The 13993-nt window shown below is 41.1% G+C and overlaps 1 protein-coding gene across 1 annotated transcript in view; it reads left to right on the top strand.

Moving 5' to 3' along the window:
- The window catches only part of PTPRN2 (protein tyrosine phosphatase receptor type N2), a 1389072-nt gene that overhangs the window by 1245305 nt on the left and 129774 nt on the right, over nt 1-13993 (top strand). The window contains exon 14 of the mRNA XM_075315450.1: nt 5577-5771. Within this exon, the coding sequence (XP_075171565.1) occupies nt 5577-5771 (195 nt within the window). The remainder of the gene's footprint in view (nt 1-5576; nt 5772-13993) is intronic.

Raw genomic sequence — 13993 nt, 5'->3', positions numbered from 1 at the left:
TGATACTGCCAATCACTGTTTCCGAACCTCCACAGCCAAGGTTTGGACACATGAAGGTTCGATTCATTTACTGTTGGAGAACCGAAACTTCAAAGGCTCGCTGATCTTTAATCATCACTCCGCAGAACACATTTCCACTGCTCCAGAGTCCATTGGAAATGTGATTTACACCACTCCATCCAAGGCTTAGTATTGTGCTTGGTGATGTAAAGCTGCTTTTATACGAGAAAAAAAAGCAAAAGTCCAGCTCACCCTCAAACCAGCACTCTGGAGCAAAGGAACCAATAGTAAATGTGGAGAAAGTATTGAAAGGTTGAAAAACCAGCTCCACAGTGTGAAGATAAAACATAAATTTATTAAAGTCCATCCATAGGTAAAATATACACATCACTGTAAATAGAAATATTAAAAAAAAAAAAAAACAGAAACGCGTATCCACACACTGTGAAGCTGGATTTTCCTCCTTTCAAATCTTGCTTTATACACCTGTGGCAATGAGACTGAATGAAAACCTGAGTGGTGTGTCCCAGTACTTTTGCCTATATAGTGTAGCCGTTGGGCAAACATGAAGTTGCTCTGCTACAATCTGAAATGCATGGCTAGCCTTATTGTAAATTAAATACAAAATATCCATCTTTTTGCCACTTCAAATTGGCATCTGAGTGTCTACTTACACAGCCAGATCTACAAAGGAGACAGCATGGCATGTAGCTGCTTCGAGGAAAGGGAGAGAAGGAGGCAGCCACAATCTGGCACTTCCGGTAAGCAGCCCATGAGATCCAAAGCGGATCACAACACTTGATTGGTCGCTTTTGTCGGGCAACAGGAATTTGTGATTTTTGATGTCACTAATGAGTAGGTTTGGGTTTTCAGACAGAGGAAGGGAAAAGAAGTAGGAGAAACGTGTAACTCAAACAGAAAGGTAGACTTGGGTCAGTTCTAAGGGCCAGAAAGAGTTGAAGGAGGTAAAATATCTTATTATTTGTAAATATATGTATGTGATTCCTTATAACGTACATTGATGGATTTAATGATACCTCCATCTTTTTTTGTGCATCACTGCAGGTCACTATATCACACACCAGTCAGTGAGACAAAGAGTTCAAATAAGGAGAAGGGAAGGATTTAGGAGATGGACCCGATATGGCCTCAATGTGTATCCTAAATCTACCATGTTTTCCTGTCACATTCCTCCGTGTATCTTACATTAAAATGATCTGACAATAACCTTGCTTGTCTAAGAAATTTATGTCAAGAGTATTATCTAAGGAAAGGTCTCGTGGTCGGATTGGAAGGCAATTTTTCATATAAAGCAAATTCATTTTATATGACATGGAAGCTCATGCCGATGACTACATTTGCCCAGAATAACATTTGTCTCTGGCTAATATTTATGACCAATTTATCTTGTTTGAAATATAGAAAGCAACCAATTGTATTACAGTTCTTATTCTGCTAAGACAAGTTAGAAATAAAAAAAAGAGGTCCCTGAGTGGTTACTTTCGGTGACACCACTTTTTCTACTGTCACGTTTTTATTATCCCCCTACCCTGTTTTCTCATTGGGTTCTCAGTCTACTTCAACTGACCAATATAGGGTTTGTGATTTCCTCTGTATTGTTGAGATCATAACACTAATAATCATGGAAATGTGTCTTTTCTTACCTTTGCTTTCGACTCAACAGATCCGAAAAGGGGTAGCATGAGTTGACCATTTTGTAAAAAAAAGCATAATTTTGTAATTTTGTGCCTAGAAGAGATGCCTATGTCATATGTGTCTATTTGTGGCCATCCATTGGTAGTGTAATAGTGTGAAATACAGCCTGTCAAGGATTTTGCTAACATGTTGTGATAATATATTAAATTTGATTCATGAGAAATTAGAGTCCTTCGAAGTGGTTGTCTGTGCAACATAAAAGCTTGCCAGGAGACTGGATGTATAAAAAGTAATACATTTGTTAATACTCACCTACCAGCACGCTCTTGAATCCAGTGGATTGATGTATAGTCTGTGCCGGCAGAGGACATGGAGCCGTCACTGTTTAACCAGCTGCTGAACCGTTCAACCAGTCTAGTGGCTAGTTAAAGGGAACCTGTCAGGTGCAATTTGCACCCAGAACCACGAGCAGTTCTGAGTGCTTATTGATAATCCCTGACTAACTGTCCCTTTATCTAGTAGCATAGCTAAAGAGATCTTTAGAAAAAGTATTTTTAAAGATTCTTTATAATATTCTAATGAGGCCAGGGACTAGTCGCAATGGCGTTAGTTCCCTTGGCTAGTCGGCCCCCTTAGCATATTAGCACGCACCTGTGAGCATGCTCCCATGCTAATGAATGCGCGGTGTCAGATGCATGGTTGCTCTCATCTCTCCTGCCACCAGTCGGCTCAGTGCACACAATCAGATTGTCCCTAGACTTCCGGTCATGCGCACTACACCAGTTTGAGGCCGGAACGCGCACACACGACTTCATAGTGTGCATGTCTGGAAGTTCGGGACTTCTGATTAAGTGCACTAAGCCGAAATCCAGCGTCGGGCGCTGTGGCAGCAGAGAGCAGTGACATCGACCATGCCTCGATGCTGCACAAATATTATCATGTTAGCACACCCACAGGGGTGTGCTAACATACTAAGAGGTGTGACTAGCTAAGGGAAGTAACACCCTTGCGATGAATTCCTGGTCTCCTTAGCATATAATAAAATATTGTTAGAAAGACTTTTTATCAAGATCTCTTTATCTATGCTTCTAGATACAGGGACAGTTAAGCTGGTGTCATACATAACGACGACGACAACGACGTCGCTGCTACGTCACCATTTTCTGTGACGTTGCAGCGACGTCCCGTCGCTGTCGCTGTGTGTGACATCCAGCAACGACCTGGCCCCTGCTGTGAGGTCGCCGGTCGTTGCTGAATGTCCAGCTTCATTTTTTGGTCGTCACTCTCCCGCTGTGACACACACATCGCTGTGTGTGACAGCGAGAGAGCGACGAAATGAAGCGATCAGGAGCCGGCACTGGCAGCTGCGGTAAGCTGTAACCAGCGTAAACATCGGGTAACCAAGGGAAGACCTTTCCCTGGTTACCCGATGTTTACGCTGGTTACCAGCCTCCGCTCTTGCTGCCAGTGCCGGCTCCTGCACTGTGACATGTGGCTGCAGTACGCATCGGGTAATTAACCCGATGTATACTGTAGCAAGGAGAGCAAGGAGCCAGCGCTAAGCAGTGCGCGCGGCTCCCTGCTCTCTGCACTGACATGTAGCTGCAGCACACATCGGGTTAATTAACCCGATGTGTGCTGCAGGAGAGCAAGGAGCCAGCGCTAAGCGCGGCTCCCTGCTCTCTGAACTGTGACATGTAGCTGCAGCACACATCGGGTTTATTAACCCGATGTGTGCTGCAGGAGAGCAAGGAGCCAGCGCTAAGCGCGGCTCCCTGCTCTCTGAACATGTAGCACAGCGACCTTATGATCGCTGCTTCTGCTGTGTTTGACAGCTAAGCAGCGATCATAACAGCGACTTACAAGGTCGCTGTTACGTCACCGAAAATGGTGACGTAACAGCGACGTCGTTGTCGCTGTCGTTTAGTGTGACACCAGCTTTAGGCAGGGATTAGCAATATACATCCAGAACTGGGTGCATATTGCACCTGACCAGTATTTGTACTGTAAGTCTCTGATTTATCTTCATCCTTCTGGCAACTTTTCTTAAAGCAATAGCAGTTTTTTTTTGTGCCGCTTATTATAACATGATCACCACTACATTACCATGTGGGGTTTTCAGACAATATTCAGACTCCAAACTCATCAGATGTCTGTTACAGCCTAAACTATTTAGACAGGCAAAGAAATCAAAGGTGTCATGTCCATAAATTATGTGTAATAATGAGAAATGATACAGGAAAAAAGTATTGATCATGCTTATTGAAATTGATTTAATAGTTTGTACAATAGGTTTTGTTGTTCATGACAGCTTCAAGGTGTCTCCTATATGGAGAAATTAGTTGCATGCATTGCTGAGGTGGGATTTTGTTCCGTTGTTCCACACAAACACTCTTCAAATCCTGAAAGTTTCATAGACTCCTTCTATGAACTCTGAGCCTTAGTTCTTTTCTTGAATTTTCTATTGGATTTAGGTCAGGCTATTGGCTGGCCATTCTAGCAGCATTATTTTCTTTCTCTGAAACCAACTGAGTTTACTTGGCTGTGTGTTTGGAATCATTGTCTTGCCCTAGCTTCATCTTCATCATTCTGGTTGATGGCAGCAGAATTTTACCAAGAATGTAGTACATTTGTCCATTCATCCTTCTTTCAATATATGACGGTTGCCAGTGAAATATGCTGAAAAACATCCCCACACCATGATATTCATACCTCCAAACTTCTCTGATGGCATGGTGATGTTTTGGGGGTTATGCGCAGTGCTTTTTGGCCTCTAAACATGGTGTCTACTATGGCCTGCAAAGAGTTCAATTTTGGTCTCATCTAACCAGACTATATATTTCCAGGCTTGTCTAAATGTTATTGAGCAAACTTTAAAAGCGATTGAACATGCTTTTAGTTTATCAATGGATTCTTGTGTGGTGAGTGTGCATACGAACCATAGCGGTTGAGTGCATTACTTATTGTTTTCTTTAAAACAATTGTACCTGATGATTCCAGGTCTTTTTGTATCTCTGTACAGGTGGTCCTTGGCTCTTTGGACAACTCTTCTGATAATTCTTTTCACTTCTCTTTTTGAAATCTTGTGGACACTACCTGGTTTTGGTCAGTTCATGGTGAAATGATGTTGTTTCCACTTTGGGATTGTGGCACCAAAATTGCTCTCGGTAACCTTCAGTTCTTTAGAAATTCTTCTGTAACAATTCCATCAGCATGTTTTGCAACAATAAGGTTGCAAGGATCTTGAGACAGCCGTCATGTTTTCACCCATCATAAGATGTTTCTTGTGTGGCACCGTAGTACTGAGACACTTGTTTATAGGGCATTAGTTGAACCAGCTGATATTATTTTTTAATAAGCGGCAGGATTGCTTTCTAATTACTGATAGTTTTCAGCTGGTATCAATACTTTTCATTACTTTTTACACCTCCCTCTGTGCATCTGTTCAATACTTTTTCCTTGTGTAATTTCTCTTTATTACACATAACTTAATTTATGGACATCTATAGTTTGATTTCTTTGGTTTTGTGGATTGGATGGGTTGTTACAGACATCTAGTGAGACATTAATGTCAATAGCACTTTTAGAAATATATTTACTTAGAAAATTGGTGACGTGTTTAATACTTATTTCACCCCCTGTAATTACTCCAAACCTGATAATGATATTTATCAGAGATGCAGCTCTCACATTCCTTTTTTTCTTCAGTGTTTATATGCAGTGTGAATTGGGTAAGCGTAGATCAGTACATGACGTGCAGAATGCTGTTCTTGCATGTCGGCTGAAGAAGACTGGCAGGTTTTCTCTTAAATCCTCACTAAAAATGTACAGCTTCTTGGCATGAGCTGACAAAAAATTTCCCTTGGGTTCAACATTAATTCCATATTATTCATATTGTGTGTCTTTCTCCATCCTTGTAGGAGCTATGCCGTCAGCGGATGGCTGTCAAATCTTCAGATCGCCCAGAACCTCTGCACAGTTCTCGCATCAACAGCATCTCATCTCAGTTCAGTGATGGACCAATGGCCAGCCCCACCGCACGGAGCAGCACATCGTCCTGGAGTGAGGAACCCGTCCAGTCAAATATGGACATCTCCACCGGTCACATGATACTGGTAAGGGTATTGCTTTTTCGTTTTTCTCTATCGATTCTCTTCTAGCTTTTACTGAGGACTATGATCTCTGAGGTTTTGCTTTATTATAAAAGTAAAGCTGCTAATATAATTCTCAAATACGTATGTACATGTTTCTGGAGGGCTTAGACCTGGAGATAAGTGAGATGAGATGAAGATGAAGTACTGAGGTGAGAATCAGTAGAGATCTACGTCATTGCTTAAAAAAAGATGGTGGTGCCCAAGTATGGATCCAGTCCATATATATAGTAAAAGAGACTCAGCACTCAGTATAGCGGTGAACGAAACAGAGGAGTTGAAGAAATGGTCATAGAGAAAGACAGTTTTCTGGACTTCATATGGTTGAACAGTTCTATTTAATGCAAAGAACATACTTACACATTTTTTGGCTATTTTTCTATTATCCCTTTCATCCTTCAAGTAGAGTAAGAAAGGAGAAATGGAAGCTGCACACACAAACCGACCACCCCAAAAACTTCCATTTAGCACACACATCTGCTACTAAAGCATCACCCGTAATGTGCAAGGAGAATGTTAAAGCACCACTGGGAACTTAGGGAGAAGAGTACCAGTGGCCATCAGATAATAGTGGCAATAAATTAAGTGTTTATTTAAAACCTTGATTGCAAACAATGATTAACGATGGGTGTGCAATACTGAAGTGTTGTACCTATATACAGTAAATAATACTGTAATATGTACGGTAATGTATGCCAATTAAAAAAAGGTTGTAGTTATTTATAAATGAGTTTACATTATTTTTTGACGTCCTCCAGCAGCAGCATTGTACAAATGCATAATGGTGCGTAGAGTAAACCTGCACTTTGGTGCATTTGGAATCATATCATCTATCACGTGGTCATTAAAGGGACCGCCATTCACATGGATTTGCCACACCAAACTGCCAACAGGAAGATAATTATATCCTTTACCTTTATTTACAGTATATACAGTCAGGGCCAGAAATATTTGGACAGTGACACAAGTTTTGTTATTTTAGCTGTTTACAAAAACATGTTCAGAAATACAATTATATATATATAATATGGGCTGAAAGTGCACACTCCCAGCTGCAATATGAGAGTTTTCACATCCAAATCGGAGAAAGGGTTTAGGAATCATAGCTCTGTAATGCATAGCCTCCTCTTTTTCAAGGGACCAAAAGTAATTGGACAAGGGACTCTAAGGGCTGCAATTAACTCTGAAGGCGTCTCCCTCGTTAACCTGTAATCAATGAAGTAGTTAAAAGGTCTGGGGTTGATTACAGGTGTGTGGTTTTGCATTTGGAAGCTGTTGCTGTGACCAGACAACATGCGGTCTTAGGAACTCTCAATTGAGGTGAAGCAGAACATCCTGAGGCTGAAAAAAAAGAAAAAATCCATCAGAGAGATAGCAGACATGCTTGGAGTAGCAAAATCAACAGACGGGTACATTCTGAGAAAAAAGGAATTGACTGGTGAGCTTGGGAACTCAAAAAGGCCTGGGCGTCCACGGATGACAACAGTGGTGGATGATCGCCGCATACTTTCTTTGGTGAAGAAGAACCCGTTCACAAAGTTGATCGGACGGCGCTTCATAGTACAGATGGACAATGACCCCAAGCATACAGCCAAAGCTACCCAGGAGTTCATGAGTGCAAAAAAGTGGAACATTTTGCAATGGCCAAGTCAATCACCAGATCTTAACCCAATTGAGCATGCATTTCACTTGCTCAAATCCAGACTTAAGACGGAAAGACCCACAAAGAAGCAAGACCTGAAGGCTGCGGCTGTAAAGGCCTGGCAAAGCATTAAGAAGGAGGAAACCCAGCGTTTGGTGATGTCCATGGGTTCCAGACTTAAGGCAGTGATTGCCTCCAAAGGATTCGCAACAAAATATTGAAAATAAAAATATTTTGTTTGAGTTTGGTTTATTTGTCCAATTGTCCAATTACTTTTGACCTCCTAAAATGTGGAGTGTTTGTAAAGAAATGTGTACAATTCCTACAATTTCTATCAGATATTTTTGTTCAAACCTTCAAATTAAACGTTACAATCTGCACTTGAATTCTGTTGTAGAGGTTTCATTTCAAATCCAATGTGGTGGCATGCAGAGCCCAACTCGCGAAAATTGTGTCACTGTCCAAATATTTCTGGACCTAACTGTAAACTTTCTTAAAAACCTAGTGTACAAAGATTAACTGCTAGTAGTAGAGTTGGTGCAAATCGATTCACACATTCCATCAGCCACAATAGTGGTCTGTGGCCATGGCACAGGAACAGGAGCACTGTCTCTTACCTGCTAACATCCCCACTCCCCAGGCCTTCTTTTGATTAGCCGGCTTGGTATGATGTCACATGTGTCATGCCACAGCGATGATGTCATACCAGGCTGGCTAATCAAAAGAAGAGCCAAAGAGGACGGCAGGTAAGGCTGCTTTCACACATCCAGTTTTTGCAGTGCGGCTCAATCCGGCTCAAAAACCTATGCAACGGATGTGGAGAAAAAAACGGATCCGTTGCATAAGTTTTTCCATGCGGCCCGTCCGTTTTTTGACGGATGCGGCTTTATACTGTGCATGCGCAATGCAAAAAAATGCATCCGGCTGCCGGATGCGGATTTTGCCGCAGGACGCCGCATCCGGCGTCCATAAGCTTGCATTGTAAATTGCGCCGGATCCGGCGCGATGCGGTTTTTCGCCGGAGACAGAAATGTTCACTTAAACGTTTCATCAAGCCGCCGCATCAGCTAAATTTGCCGCATCCGGCAAAAAACGGACACAATGCAAGGCCATGCGGCACAATCCGGCGCTAATAAAAGTGTATGTGGAAAAACCGCACTCGGCGGCAAAAAAAACGCATGCGGTTTTCCCGCAAAGCGCCGTATTGTGCCGCACATCCACTCGGCGGCAAAAAAACCAGATGCGGTTTTCCCGCAAAGCGCCGTATTGTGCCGCACATCAAAAACCGGATGTGTGAAAGCAGCCTAAGAGGTGGTTCTCCCATTTCCTTGTCATGGCTGATGGAGAGGGACATCTGAATGAATTCCTTGTTTCTTGCGCATGTGCATTGTGCAGGTGCAGTCAAGAGTAGTACGCCAGAACGCGAGATTTCTGAAGTTACTCTGGTAATATTCGTCCCGTTTTTGCACATCAGGCCACAATGGGCCTGATTACAGTCTGATTGGCATGACTATACAAAGAAATGGCCCACCCAGATGATTATTTGTGGGTAATTTCTAATTTGCATATTCATTGGATAATGAGTTAATTTTTTACACTATGACTTTTCAGAAAGGATATATAATGCTATGTAAAAGAGAGGAGTAGCATGGTGTTGGCGGCTTAAGGCTACTTTACACACTGCAATATCGGTCCTGATATCGCTAGTGTGGGTACACGCCCCCATCTGTTGCGCGACACGGGCAAATCGCTGCCCGTGCCGCACAACATCGCCCAGAGCCGTCACACATACTTACCTGTCCGGCGACGTCGCTGTGACCGGCGAACCACCTCCTTTCTAAGGGGGCGGTCCGTGCGGCGTCACAGCGACGTCACTGAAGCGTCACTGAACCGCCGCCCAATAGCAGCGGAGGGGCGGAGATGAGCGGGACGTAACATCCGCCCACCTCCTTCCTTCCTCATAGCAGCCGGGAGGCAGGTAAGGAGAGCTTCCTCGTTCCTGCCACGTCACACATAGCGATGTGTGCTGCCGCAGGAGCGACGAACTACATCGTTACTGCTGCAGTAACGATAATCGAGAATGGACCCCCATGTCACCGATGAGCGATTTTGCACGTTTTTGCAACGATGCAAAATCGCTCATCGGTGTCACACGCAGCAACATCGCTAATGCGGCCGGATGTGCGTCACAAATTACGTGACCCCAACGACTTCGCATTAGCGATGTCGCAGCGTGTAAAGCCCCCTTTAGTGTGTACATGTTAAAGTATTAGCAAAGAAGGAAAATGAACCCACTCAGGTGGATATCATAAGGCTTGTGGTGCTATTCCAATATTCCAAAAAACCCTTCTCAGCATACAATCTCAGTGCTCAAGTGAAGCAAGTACTCAGAAGATACATATAGGAAAAGTTAGAGTAATAAAGGCATTCTCACCATAGTAGATGTTCATATGTTTTTGCAATTCCATACAACAGGTATAGTAGGGCAGGGATTTGAACACAGGCTTCTTCCACTTCTCTTGTGTATGTTCACACAAAATGGCCATCACTCAAGACACTGTCCTACAATTCCTTGCGCCTTACCTTTTGTGTTACTTGTATGGTAAAGCCTGAAAATCTACTTCAGTGGGTGCTAGTACTTTTCCACCTTATGGTATATGTATCTATTATTTTTTTATTTTTTTTTTAAACAGGTTTTTATTGAATTTTTCTTTCTTTAGATAGGATACAGAAACAAAAAACTAGGCACAGGGGAAATATGCATCATAACATCATCCAACTTTAGAGAGTGAAGGCCTCTCATCTCTAATATCCATGACCCACTACTTTCCTAATTCATTCCCCTCAGACTTGTGTCTCCTCCCAACTCCCACCCCCAACAACCCAAAACATCACAAACTCCCCCGGCACCCCACACCCCACAACCCCGTGCGACATAAGCGAATCCATTTCCCTCCCTGCCCGTGTGTCTGACCGGCTATTTCACCTTAATGAGCTTGCATTTTTACTTTACCCAAAGAACCCTGCAGGTCTTCAGATAGATACCATTCTGTGTACGTGAATGGAGATATAATCTGCCTTATTTCCTCCTCCAAGCACATCCGTGTTATAAAGTCTCTCCACTTTCCAAAGAATTTTACCGTCAGCGTATCTTTATTCCTCTCCGCCTCCAGCCTCTCCAACTTAAGCACATTTTTCAGTCGACTTAAAATCTCTTCCCTTGACGGTACCTCTTTCACCAACCATTTTTGGAGTGCTGCCCTTTTGTCCAACATCGCTATATAGTGAAACAGAGGTGGTAGCCTTTCTTCCCCATCCACCATTTTCTCCCCTCCTTCTTGATGTCAATAATGGAATATCCAAAGTAGGGGCTCCAATTCCACCCTCAACCTCCAAATTTCTCTCATTAGCTCCTGAGCTTACTTCCAAAACCTCTGTATTTCCCCACATTGCCATATCCCATGATAAAGATCTGTTTTTTTCCGCATTACATTTCAGGCAGTTCAGAAGTTTGTATCTCATTTAAAGTGTATGTGCTCTTATTAAAATTATTCAGAAAACATAAAGCATATTGTCTTGACAATCAATTTCGTACAGATGTCTGTTTCCATGGTTACAGACTACAAAGAAGTCCTGTATGTAGTCAGATCCTGCAGCCACTTCCCTCTGTCCAACTTCAATGTTCTGTAGGCTAACAAGAAGTGTCATGTAGCATAGAATAACACGTAGCTATAGGATCATACTACATGCAGAGCTTGTTTGTATATTGTAAACATGGAGACACATTACGAGCTGTATACACAAAACGGTAGTTTTGAATCTAGTTTTTGCTTTACCTCAATGCATTCAAGTGGGCTTATTATTATATGTCATCTTTTTATGAATCTAAAAGTTGATTAGAAAATAAAAATGTTCTCACATGTTTATGGACTGGATATAGGGTAATGGGAATATAGTAGCCCTGAGAAGACTATTTTTCTCATCTAAACCAATATAAATTGTTAATAGATGAATTGTTACTGTTCCTTATGAAAGGAGCATTAGGGCATCTTACATATGACATAATATCATTGAGTTAAAGTGAGTTAAAATGTGTAATCACCTTCACTAACTATCCTCCCGAAGTGCTGATTGGAGGTCAGGACATGGTGCTCCACATTAGATGATAAGTGTCGATAGGTGTTCCCTCTTCTTCATGACCCCTTTTAGGTATTTATCATAGCTGAGAGGAGACATATGACTTATGTCTCCTCTTCTTTTGCACCTTGATTAGCACTTTAAAGGACTATTCAGATATAGGTAGGCATTGTACAGATAGTAAGCTTCTTCTACAGTAAATTTAACATTAAATGTTAACATTCATACTTACGTATATTAACAACTAGCCAACGTTTTTTCTATTTGTCATTTTTTTTGCTCCAAATACGGTATCCAACATACTGTGTGTATATACAGTACACACCAAAAGTTTGGACACACCTTCTCATCTCTAGAACAACTATTAAGAGGAGACTTTGTGCAGCAGGCCTTCATGGTAAAATATAAATGAACAAATCCGCAGTTGTGGAATCATAAGTGCGGCTATCTTATGACCGCTCAAGCACGTCCTTAAGATACAATATATTGAACACAGAAGAAAAAAGGACTCACCGTGCAAAGGAGAAATATAGTCATATTCAATCAGAATCACAACCACCAAAAGTGCATATAAAAAAATCACTTTTATTATAAGACCAAGTAAAAAGGCCGGTTGGATTAACATCATATATAAATATATAGTTCAGTACAAAAAGTAGAGATCATGGAATAACGAGGACACAAGAAAAAAGCAGCACATAAACCCAAACATTCGAATGGCACTCTTCTTCTTCAAGTCTTATAATAAAAGTGATTTTTTATATGCACTTTTGGTGGTTGTGATTCTGATTGAATATGACTATATTTCTCCTTTGCACGGTGAGTCCTTTTTTCTTCTGTGTTCAATACTTCATGGTAAAATAGCTGCTAGGAAACCACTGCTAAGGACAGGCAACAAGCAGAAGAGACTTGTTTGGGCTAAAGAACACAATGCCAAGAGTGTGCCAAGCAGTAATTAAAGCAGAAGGTGGCTACTTTGAAGAACCTAGAATATAAGACATATTTTCAATTGTTTCACACTTTTTTAAGTATTTCATTCCACATGTTTTAATTCATAGTTTTGAGGTCTTCAATGTGAATCTACAATTTTTAGAGTCATGAAAATAAAGAAAACTCTTTGAATGAGAAGGTGTGTCTAAACGTTTGGTCTGTACATACACAGACATGTTTGTTGTGTCCTGCTATCTAGGATTAACAACCTTGGGTCTGAATTGTGTAAGGGCCATGCACCTAAAAAAAAAAAATGAATATGTGTCTTTTTAAAGAGAACTTTTTGAATAACTGGATTTTTTTTAATCTAATCTGTCCTTGGAGCCATAGCTGGTCTTTTCTATTGGCTCTCTTTGTTTTTAATAGTTCAAATTCACTCCTTCCACCAACTTGCTTTATATGGAGTCCAGTGGAGTATGAGTCAAATGTATCTTTGAGAGAAACCTTCATATATTGCTATAAGGACTCAGAGATCTATAGATCTCTATATGTACTCCGTTTTTTAAATGTATCCCATACTTTTAAAGAATAGCAATCCAAAGCTTGGCAGAGTACTTATCTATGGGTGCAACACAATTCTCACTGGAGAAAGTTTTCAAAGACCTCCAGAGGGATTTCAGATATTGATGGTGTTGATTAGAGATGATTCAATCTTTTGAAATTCCAGTTTGTTCCAAAAATTTGATTTGCTGTGAATAAATTTATAATGAGTCACAGATACTCCGATTCTCCTGAAAAGATGTATATAATGAGGTCTTTTATGACTATATCCAACCCCATTCAAGCTCTTTAGTGCAAAAACAGCCATCGTAACGTTAAAGTAACCTCACTACTTATGGCCATGGTTACATGGATGGTAACCATTCAATTTATTCAGGGTTTTTTAAAACTTTTTCTTCCAATTTCTGTTGCTTAGCTGTGAGCTGTGAAATCTCAATAAACAGATTCACCCTAAAATAGTTGTTGTGCTGCATTCCCTGCCTTGGCTTTTATACTGACTTAAATAGGCTTTTCTATACTAGGATGTTCAATAGTATGCGTTGGATGTACTATGCTATGCAATATGCTATATTGTGCGAAAGCTAGCTATGCTATACTAGGGGATATGCTATATTATGTGATGGCTATGCTATACGATGTGATATAATATCTGTAAGGCAATATTGGGAAGTGCACCCACTCACGCCCAAAATCATTTGCGTCTTATCTGGCTGATGCAATCTTTTGCGTTGCTTAAGATAACAGTGGCCATTTTTGGCAATTCACGTATATCAAATCACAAAATGTTCAAATTTGGTGGGTCCAATGAATTCTCAAAAAATTCTACACAAATTGAATTCATATATAATCGATTCGCTTATTTCTACTGTTGATTCATCAATAGCACATGCTGCATATAAACTATTACTGCAAAAAA

This window comes from Anomaloglossus baeobatrachus, chromosome 6 (assembly GCF_048569485.1).
Source record: "Anomaloglossus baeobatrachus isolate aAnoBae1 chromosome 6, aAnoBae1.hap1, whole genome shotgun sequence".
Taxonomy (NCBI): domain Eukaryota; kingdom Metazoa; phylum Chordata; class Amphibia; order Anura; family Aromobatidae; genus Anomaloglossus; species Anomaloglossus baeobatrachus.
The sequence above is the reverse complement of the archived record's forward strand: the minus strand, read 5'-3'. Positions and strand labels throughout refer to the sequence as shown.